The sequence below is a fragment of the Gekko japonicus genome, unplaced genomic scaffold (assembly GCF_001447785.1).
Source record: "Gekko japonicus isolate JY-2015 unplaced genomic scaffold, Gekko_japonicus_V1.1 scaffold393, whole genome shotgun sequence".
Classification (NCBI taxonomy): Eukaryota; Metazoa; Chordata; class Lepidosauria; order Squamata; family Gekkonidae; genus Gekko; species Gekko japonicus.
The window spans coordinates 643059-653185 of NW_015177017.1; the positions used below are offsets into that span (position 1 = coordinate 643059).

The 10127-nt window shown below is 46.9% G+C and overlaps 1 protein-coding gene across 7 annotated transcripts in view; it reads right to left on the minus strand.

Moving 5' to 3' along the window:
• The window catches only part of PICALM (phosphatidylinositol binding clathrin assembly protein), a 103516-nt gene that overhangs the window by 24794 nt on the left and 68595 nt on the right, over positions 1-10127 (minus strand). For 3 of the 7 annotated variants that reach the window (XM_015427739.1, XM_015427738.1, XM_015427736.1), the window contains exon 12: positions 7961-8061. In XM_015427739.1, the coding sequence (XP_015283225.1) occupies positions 7961-8061 (101 nt within the window). Of the gene's footprint in view, positions 1-2776; positions 2858-3876; positions 4021-7960; positions 8062-10127 lie in introns of all 7 variants that reach the window. The other 4 variants (XM_015427733.1, XM_015427732.1, XM_015427735.1 and 1 more) reach the window with 2 other exon arrangements.

Consider the following 10127-nt stretch of genomic DNA (forward strand, 5'->3'; position numbering starts at 1 on the left):
TTCAGACACCGATTAAGGGCTTTGGAGAAGTTCGCGCCTTTGCAGCAACAGCTTCCAGTTGTCACCTGGAAGGAGACATTCATGATGCAAGACACACTGTGCCGAAATTTTCATCTTTCTGTGCTTAGCTGTCGCTGTGCAATACTGCCAAGTCTTTCCTAGCCCCTAGACTCCTTCAGAACAAGTTGGAATGGCGTTTTGTCACCACTGGACTGGACAGATTTCCATCAAAGCAAGAGTAATATCATCCCCAAGCACCAAAAGCCCTAAATAGTCATCTCCGAAGTTTAGTACTTGATGTGAGAAGTTCAATCAAAAACATTCCTATAACTTAACAAGGTTTGAGTCCAGGGGCACCTTTAAGACCAACCAAGTTTTATTCCTGGTGTAAGGTTGTGTGTGCACCCACCCATGCTTATACCAGGAATAAAAAATTGTTGGTCTTAAAGGAGCCACTGGACTCAAACTTTCTTCTGCTGTTTCAGACCAATACAGTTACCCACCTGAATCTATTACTGGTGTTCTTGTTCTCCCTTCCCAGTCCCATGCCTGCGTTCAAGCCGCAAATATTCCAACGAAGTTTTAGAACCTACATCGGAGGCACTCTCTCTTTGTGGCCTCGCCTGCTTCACTGAAACACGTGGCAGGCACCATGCTCAGGGGAGCCACAAAAGGCATGCCAAAGAGCCAAAGATGGCCCCAGAGCACTGTGTGAGTACCAATGATCTACATCATCATCAGCGATTCGATTCACCCGTCAGAACAGAATGTTCGTAAACACAAGCAATTTCATTCACCCGTCAGAAAAGAACGTTCGTAAACACAAGTCAGACGCGAACCCAACTATTCTGCTCTGGTTCTAATGCAATGGTGCACTCTGTAGGTCTACATACCAACTCCTTTTGCACCTTTTGATCAAACTGAGCACCTCTCATTAAAATAGAATAAATAAACATAGTGGTGCTTGTGTTCTGCTTCGCACGGGCTTCTGGGGGCACCTGGCCCTCAGGTAGCTCGTTTAACTTCAACCAGAAGAAGGGCTTTTTCGATCGTGGCCCCAGCCTGGGGGAATGCTCTGTCTGAAAAGACTCGTGCCCTGTGGGACCTGTCTAGATTCTGCAGAGCCTGTAAGACGGAATTATTCCTCCAGGAGTTCCACTGAGATAATCTTCCTGGGTCTACTATCAGCTTCTTTGATGGTCATGCCAGAGTGTCAGTGCATTAAATTGTTTTATAGACCATTTGTATTTTTATTTATGCCATCAACTGCCCTGAGCCCTGAATGATGGGGGAGAGGCAGGATAAAAAATCAAATGAAATTAAACACAGGAATAAAGTAAAGAAATATATTTAACGAGTCAGAAACTACCTGATGGCTCTTAACACATGCACAACACTACACTGATGATGTTCATGTCCACTTCAGCATCATAAATGAATCAACAGGTGAGTCGACATCTTACTTCAAACAGAAATGCTGCTGCTTTTCTATAGTCTGAATACTGGAGCCACATACATGGCCACAAAGAAATCAAACATCTTCCTTTAGACTGCATATCAGTATGTCGGTAAGCAGAAGTTACTGGGTTTCTTTTGTGGTGGTCCTCACTAGTACGAAGTCCTAGCACCTTTATGGGGGGCTCTCCCAAGTCCCAAGGTGGGAATCAGTGCAACTTGATGTATGGGTACCGACACTTTTTCTTCCCTCCCCCAGCATTGGATTTTACTGTGCTAGGAGGATTGTTCTAAACTTGGCAAGAGTGCAGAAAGAATGGAAGGTGGCTTCAACACAGGTGCTGGGATCCGGGAACTGACGATAGCCACCTAGGACTGATTCACATGATCACAGCAGGCTGTGAAGTAGTAAATACTGGAAGTCAAAAGCTGAACTAGGTAGCCCTTGATCTGACCTAGCAAGGTATCCTCTATATTCTTTGACAGAACTGGGAGTTATCCCAGCAACAGGGCAGCTGCTTTGGAACAGAACTGCAACAGGGCAGCTGCTTTGGAACAGAACTGCTGAGGCACTGTCCCATGCAAACAAATGCTCAGCGAAGCAGCTGTCCACACAGTTAGTTTATTTCAGTGGAAGGAAAGACACACAGAAAAAGCCACCGAATGAAGTAGCTCGCACAAATATCCCCTACCATTTCTCCTTCAGCGCAGGAATGTTACAGGTGAGAGGACTGAAACTGGATGATTTTTTTGAGGCCAGTGTTCACAGGGTTCTTTAAAACCAATGTGAAGACCTCCAAGTTAAAGGTAAGAAAATCAAGCACAGGTCTTAACATCGGGGTGCTTTAGAAGTGCACAAACTCTCACCACAAAATCCTAGCCTATCGACTCAATCTAGCGTTACCTACAACCACAACTGTAACACAGCCAAAAGAACAGGCATCCACAACGAAAAGTGACAAAAGATTTCGTATGTGCACTGACGTGTTTTTAAAAGGTAGTCACAGTACCCATTTGGATGTTTTAAAACTGGTTTTAAACCGTTAACTGCACAAGAGATATACCAAAGGCACTTTCACACATGCTGAATAATGCACTTTCAGTCCAATTTCAATGCACTTTAGTTAGACGCTACAAGACCACATCAACAGACTGAGTTGTATTACTCAAATTTATGAAACTTCATTAAAAAAAATAAATTCTGGCAACTAAGGAAACTCCCCAAGCTGTGAGGAGCATTGTTACAGCTGTCTAATTAAAGCCCCCCCACCCCCAAGGAAAAACGTTACTGGTTGCTGGGCTTTGAAAGGATTTCACCTACCTCCAAATAGACCAGCTACAGTTGAGGGCTCACTGAGGAAATGGGAAGCATTAGGATAAGCTTGTGGACCACAAAAAGAATCTGATAAAAAGGCATACGAGGTAGAAGAGCAAAGAAGGAACGTTACACAGAGAGACAGAACCAGGAATACTCAAGTTTGCGTAGTCAAGTACTCGGAAGCTACGGCTACTCTACACACAAGCAGGCAGTCTCAGTAACAGCTTCTATAAAGGGAGCGCTTTATAACGGCAGCTAAACACAGTAGGATGAAAAAAAAATTCTATGTATATCACATCTACCGTAATTTTTAAAATCAAATGCCACGTTTTACACCTTTGAAGACATCAACAAGTGTAAAACCCTCAAGGCATTTATATTATACCTGAAGTTAAGTGACAGAGCTGAACAGTAGATGCATATTTGCTTGTCTCAAAAGGGTTTGCGTCAGTAAAGGGGTTGAAGCGATCTAAAGAACCAGAAAGAGTTAAATTTGCAAGTCGTATGCCTGACACGGTCGCTGTGAGAGTTGACGCTTCTTGGAAGACTCTCTGCCGTAGGTAGTCTAGAACCTGATTTTAATGAGACCAATCACGCACATCTGGATACATCCAGGGTCCCAGCGGTGGCTACAGCTTGGTATGCAACCAGCAGGAAGTCCCGCCTACTCTCATTCTGATAGGTGCTTGACATGACTCCCACTGAGAAAGCAATTAACGCTTTTGGTAGCGAGAACACTGGAGGAACTTGTAATAAAGGGGTTTGGGCTCCGCCAAGTCCTGCATGTACTGGGACAACTACAGTAGAAAAGAACAATAAAGCTCCCCCCTCCCTTCAAGAAGTTGCCAGATCTAGATTCCTACTAATTACCATTGCATGGATCTCTACTAATTACCATTGCACGGATCTATCTGTTGGGCATTTTTGCTGGAACTGGGAACCCTGCAGTACACTGACAAATGTCAAAAGACAGTGAACTAAAACTAATGGGCCTTTATCCAGTGACAAGATAGCATACTTGGAAAACTCCTACATTAGCCCTGAAGAGTTCAGGGGGGGAAAGGGGGGGGGAGGGCAGGGAAGCTAATCAGAAGGTACTTTACCAACAAACATCTCATGAGTAGGTGTCCTAGTAGTGAAAGGAGGTACGTCAGAGGAGACAGAGAGGTGATCGCTAGATTTTGCGAGGAAAGGATTTAGGCTTGGAATGGCATCGTCGACAGCGTCAGCGGTGGCAGTGAAGGGATCTGCGCAATCCAAGCAGAGGAGAAGAGGAAGGGGGGAAGAGAGTTAACTGGCACGTTAGTAACGAGAACAGCGCACGCAGCCCAAGAAGTCAGTCGAGTTCAAGAGAAAGCACAGCAACTGGCACCCTGATTGCAACCAGGGGGCTTGGCAGAATTAAGAGCATCAACTCCCACTTTGCATTGGCTTCCTGTCAATAGCCAGTGGGCATTTCCTTACAAATCACGGTGCTGCAGACACCTCCTGACGGCGTTTTATCTTGCAGCACACCGCTTAATGCCGGTGGGCTGAACACCCTTTAACTTGAGGTATCACTCCATCCTCTATGCTTTCTTGGGGCCTTCTGGAACTCCAGCTATGCTCACAATTCACACGACAGGAAAACTCCCTGTGTCCCTCTCATATTCAATTGGCATATAAACATGCCACAGCAGCTGTATTAATTACTCTTTGGGCGAAGAAGTGCTTCCTTTTATCTGTTATAAGAACATAAGAGCAACCAGTGTTGGATCAGGCCAATGGCCCACACAGTGGCCAAAACCCAGGTGCCACCAGGAGGTCCACCAGTGGGGCCAGAACTCCAGGAGCCTTCCCACTGTGGCTCCTCCCAGCACCAAGAATACAGAAAGGTCTAGGTATTAAGTCTCATGGCCCAGCCAGCAGCTCTAGGTCCAGACTGATCTTTGAGGCTGTTTTCTTGTGGTTGGAAGCAATGCTCCCTCTAAGCTGTGGAGTCTTGTGAGCAAAAATTCTACTTTGCGAGCGACTGGCATTAAAGTTGTGAGCGAGCGATTTCGCTACTGCATAAATCAGTTTGCTCCGGAGCCACATCCTTCCTGAGCTAAGACAAAAATGTGTGAGCCGGAAGCTAAAGAACTGTGAGCTAGCTCACACTAACTCAGCTTAGAGGGAACACTGGTTGGAAAACTCGCTTGGTGGACTATCCAACCGTCTGCAAATGGTGGGCACCAGGCAGACCACCATGTGCACAGTCAAGCTGGAACACGCTCCTGTAAGAGTCTCACTGAACATTCTGGGACAGTGACCACACAGCCCCAAGCAGAGAACCCCATAGAGTGGGGAATGGGGGAACTCGACCTCACCGCTGTCCCAGTCCAAAGACTCCCGACTCATCTGCTGTTTTCTCCTATGGGAGCAAAGGGGGTCAAGTGTAGGGACTAGAATTCCAAATCAGGATCTGGGAGACCCGGGTTCGAGTCCTCACTCTGCCACCAAGCTTCCTGAGCAACCCAGGGCTCGTCACAAACGCTCAGCCTCAATGACACCACAGGGCTGTTACGAGGACAGAACAGAGAAGGAGAATCATGTGCACCACCCTTCGGCAAATTTGGCCGGCCGCCGGATGTTAAGTGGAAACTGAAAACACCTCCTACGTACTGCGGATGACCCACCGCTAGACAGCAAAGACAGTTATGTGTTATGAGGAAATCCCTTACGACGATGCATTCGAGACTGACAAGGCACCCCCTAATCACTTAGAGGAATCTGAATTAATGGCATGTCCAAGTGAAGAATGGATAATACCTATGCAAGCCCTCGAGGGAAGGGGGGGGGGGGAGACAGGCATTTTCAACTGCATAAACAGCCTGTGCGCTCACGAATTAATTCACTTTCTAAGAAAGGGTGTGACATTCGAAGACTCAACGGTAGATGTCACAAGCTGCCAAGAACGCTCAAGTCCCACTGCTAAAGACGTCTTCTGTTGGAAGGATCGGTACCGCAGGGCTTAGTTCTCCTCCAAGGGGCAAAAAGACTCAAGTCGACCCTATGATGTCAAACTAGAAGCAGCTGTGGGTTTTAGCATCCCATTCTGCTTCAGATTCCTAGAACCTCTGATTTATCTTTTGACTAAGACATTTATAACATTTATATCCCAACTTTTGCCCTCGTTCAAGGTGGCTTACAATTCTAGTCAAAAACATTTCCAAATAAAATCAATAAAATAGCAAACCTCCAAATATCTCCCCCCCTTCTTTAAAAGATGCCTGCTGTTCATCCCCCTGCCCCCTCCTGAAGATCTGCAGAGAGGAGGGGCCCCTTCAGCTCTTCAGGGAGCCCATTTCACGGAGCCAGAGCAATGATGATAAAAGGCCCGGGGGGGGGGGCTCTGTTTGGTACTAAACAGGCCATCCCTAGTGGTGGGACAGCCGGTGGGGATATGGAAGGAGACGGTCCTTCAAACACTTGGGTTGTGAAGGTCTTTAAAGATTCCTTCTAGGTCGCTTCTTGTCATCTGCGCAGGCCAAGGCAGCAGGCACAGACAACAAATCATTGCAATCACATGACAGAGCAAAAAACACCGGTACCCTAAAACATAACAGAAGGTTGACTGTGCCCCAGGAACAATCACCTCCATGCCTGGAAGAGGTGAAGTTAACGGGCAGCCTTACTTTCTCCTGCCTGCAGTAGAAAAGAGGAAGAGCCCAGTAGCACCTTAAAAGGTGAAGGTTTCCCTTGCTCGAAAGCCAGTCGAATCCACCTCTAGGGTTGCGGTAAAGGTTTCCCTTGCTCGAAAGCCAGTCGAATCCACCTCTAGGGTTGTGGTGCTCATCTCAGTTTCAAAGTCGAAGAGCCAGCGCTGTCCAAAGACGTTTCCGTGGTCATGTGGGTGGCATGACTAAACACCGAGGCGCACGGAATGCTGTTCCCTTCCCACCGAAGTGGTACCTATTTATCTACTTGCAATTTCTTGCTTTCGAACTGCTAGGTTGGCAGGAGCTGGAACTAGAGACGGGAGCTCACTCCGTCATGCGGCACACTCGGGTCTCGAACTGGTGAACTACCGACCTTCCACAGCCTGCAGTTCAGCGTCTTAGCCACTTGAGCCACCGCAGCTCCCTCACCTTAGAGACTAACAAAAGACTACTCATTTCACTGCAGCGACTCATGAAAGCTCCTAGCCTGCCACCAATTTTGTTAAAGGTGCTACTAGACTCTTGCTCTTTTCGACTGCTACAGACAGACTAACATAGCTAACCATCTTGATCTATCTCCTGTTGGTTTAACCTGCCCCTCTGCAAGTCAAGAGAGGGCAGGTGTTTTACCAAGGGGAAATCAGGTGTTGCGCAATGGCTTCATTTCTACACTGTGATGCCTGAAGGGTACATGTCAGCCTATTAAGGCCCATTCCTGACTCCTACTGTCCTCCCCCCCTGTGTGTGCGTATTACCCCTTTCGTCCCCGTCTTGGTAGCTAAGTAGAGAGTGTGTGTTTCTTGTGCCTTAGTAACATTATCAGAGGAATGAACTGGATCGTAAAATGCTGTATGCCGATTCCCACCCCAACCCCAGAAAAAAACATAATAAGCCAGCTAAATTTAAGGTTCATGATTCCACGCAAATTCTCCACTGTATCTTCTGTCTCAAAATCTTTCTACGCAGCCTTTTCATATTTCAAGACAAAAACTGGTTTCCAGCTTTCTCTGCTTCTCTTCCTACTTTGTTTTGGTTCTGTGAACTGGCACCTCCGATTAAAAAACCTACATTGCATTTGAACCAAACCCCTCCATCCTCACGCAGAAGGAAAAGTACAAAGGCTTCTCCGGCATCCCTTTCTTGACAAGTTCTAGTTCCAAGCCATGGAAACTAGACTAGCTTTCTTTGTCTTTATTTACAAGGAACCTCGTTTATAGGAGAAAGGCAATAATAATAATAATAACAACAACAACAACAACAACAACAACAATAATAACAATAACAACAACTCATATGTTTTCTAAATGCCATAACACACATTCTTGTATGTTCCCATACCTGTTCTTGCCTTCCACATATTCTCCCTGCTCAACTAATTTCTGAAACCTTCAGAAGACTCTTCCACCTCATTCACCGAAGGCCAAGTACAGCTGAGGGTGTGGGATCCTACCGCTCTAAGTGGCCATGCTGTAAACCGTAACCGGGCAAAAGATCCCCGTTTGCTCACCTCCCCAGGTCCCTCCTACTTGGGGCGCAGAGGATATAGGATGCGCTGATGGATGAAATGTTGGCTGCAGGTCCAGCAGGTCGTTTGGCAACTTTGATGTGCTACGGAAAGAGAAAAACGTGCAACTGTCAAGCAGGATTCCAGCAGCGCCGTCGCTCTTTGAAACTTACCCAGAGCTTCACACTGCTAGACACACGTACAAGGCTAGGCGCCTGCTGTCGTTCTAGTGTAAAAACAGCACAGAATGTGGCACTGGGTATAGATTACGGCTTCCTGAGACTCCAGGCTTCTATTGTAAGTCCTCCCCACCCACCACCGACAGCCTTTGGAGCTGCATGTCTGCTACAGCCCAAAAAAGGGCCAGGGCACCTTCAACAGAGGCCAGGCTTCAGTGGCCTTCTCTATCATCGAGAGGGAAGCAGGAGAGGCACATTCAGGAGAATCATGAGGCATCATTGGCCACAAATGCTTACATGTTAAAAAACTACAGTACATTCTGCAGTATGAGGAGACGGACCCAACGAAGCACTCAATTTAGCTGGTCCAAGGTCAGAGCTGAACTGTGTTTAAGAACTGTGTTGTAGTAGATAACTCACTGAAAATGTCGAGACAGTGTGTGACTGCAATAAAGAAGGCCAATGCTATGCTGGGGATTATTAGGAAGGGTATTGAAAACAGATCAGCCAATATAATGCCCCTATATAAATCAATGGTGAGACCTCATTTGGAATACTGTGTGCAGTTCTGGTCACCACACCTTAAAAAGGATATTATAGCTTTGGGAAAAGTGCAGAAAACGGCAACTCGAATGATAAAAGGGTTGGAACACTTTCCCTATGAGGAAAGGTTAAAGCGCTTAGGGCTCCTTAGCTTGGAGAAAAGACGACTGAGGGGTGACATGATCGAGGTTTATAAGATTATGCATGGGAAAGAGCAGGTAGAGAAAGAGGTACTTTTCTCCCTTTCTCACAATACAAGAACTCGTGGGCACTCCATGAAACTGCAGAGTGGTTGGGTTAGAATGGGTAAAAGGAAGTACTTCTTCACCCAAAGAGTGATTAACACATGGAATTCACTGCCACAGGAAGTGGTGGCGGCTACAGGCATGGACGGCTTCAAAAGGGAATTAGATAAGCATATGGAGCAGAGGTCCATCAGTGGCTATTAGCTACAAGGTATAGATAGGGGCTCTGGGGCAAGTGATGCTTTGTCTTCTTGGTGCTTGGGGGGGGTCAACAGTGGGAGGGCTTCTAATGTCCTGGCCCCACTGGTGGACCTCCTGATGGCACTGGTATTTCTGGCCACTGTGTGACACAGAGTGTTGGACTGGATGGGCCTTTGGCCTGATCCAACATTGGTGTCTCTTATGTTCCTATGTTCTTAAGCCATGTTGGATCAGGCCAATGGCCCTCCCAGTCCAACACTCTGTGTCACACAGTGGCCAAAACCCAGGGGCCATCAGGAGGTCCACCAGCAGGACCAGAACTCCAGAAGCCCTCCCACTGTTGCCCTCTCAAGCACCAAGAATACAGAGCATCGCTGCCCCAGACAGAGTGTTCCCTCTGTACCTTGTGGCTAACAGCCACTGATGGACCTCTGCTCCAGATGTTTCTCCAATCTCCTCTTGAAGCTGTCTATAAGAATATAGGAAAAGCTACGAGGCGGTTTTTGATTTTTGGTTTCCATGCTGATAATTACAAGAGAAAGAGCAAGAGTCCAGTAACGACTTAAAGACTAACAAAATGTGTGGCAGGGGATGAGCTTTCAGGAGTCACTACTCACTTCTTCAGAAGTCTGAAGAAGTGAGCAGTTGCTCACGAAAGCTCCTCCCCTGCCACACATTTTGTTAGTCTTTAAGTCGTTACTGGACTCTTGCTCTTTTCTGCCGCTACAGACAAACACGGCTACCCATCTTGAATAATTACAAGAGAGAGGGAGAGTGAGCCAAGGGCATACAGATACAGCCTCTGCAATCTCTGCAACCACAGGAGCATTTCCAGAAGGTCATCTCAGTAGGAAAAGCTGCAGAGACTGTGAAGTAAAGGAGTACACAGTGTTCCTCCACGCAATCCAATCTCCGTGTTTACCTAAAGCCAGATTTTAAATCCAGGTAAGGGAGAGCAATTTCTGCTAGAGACTGTATGAGGGCCCCCCCCCCCCCCTGTGG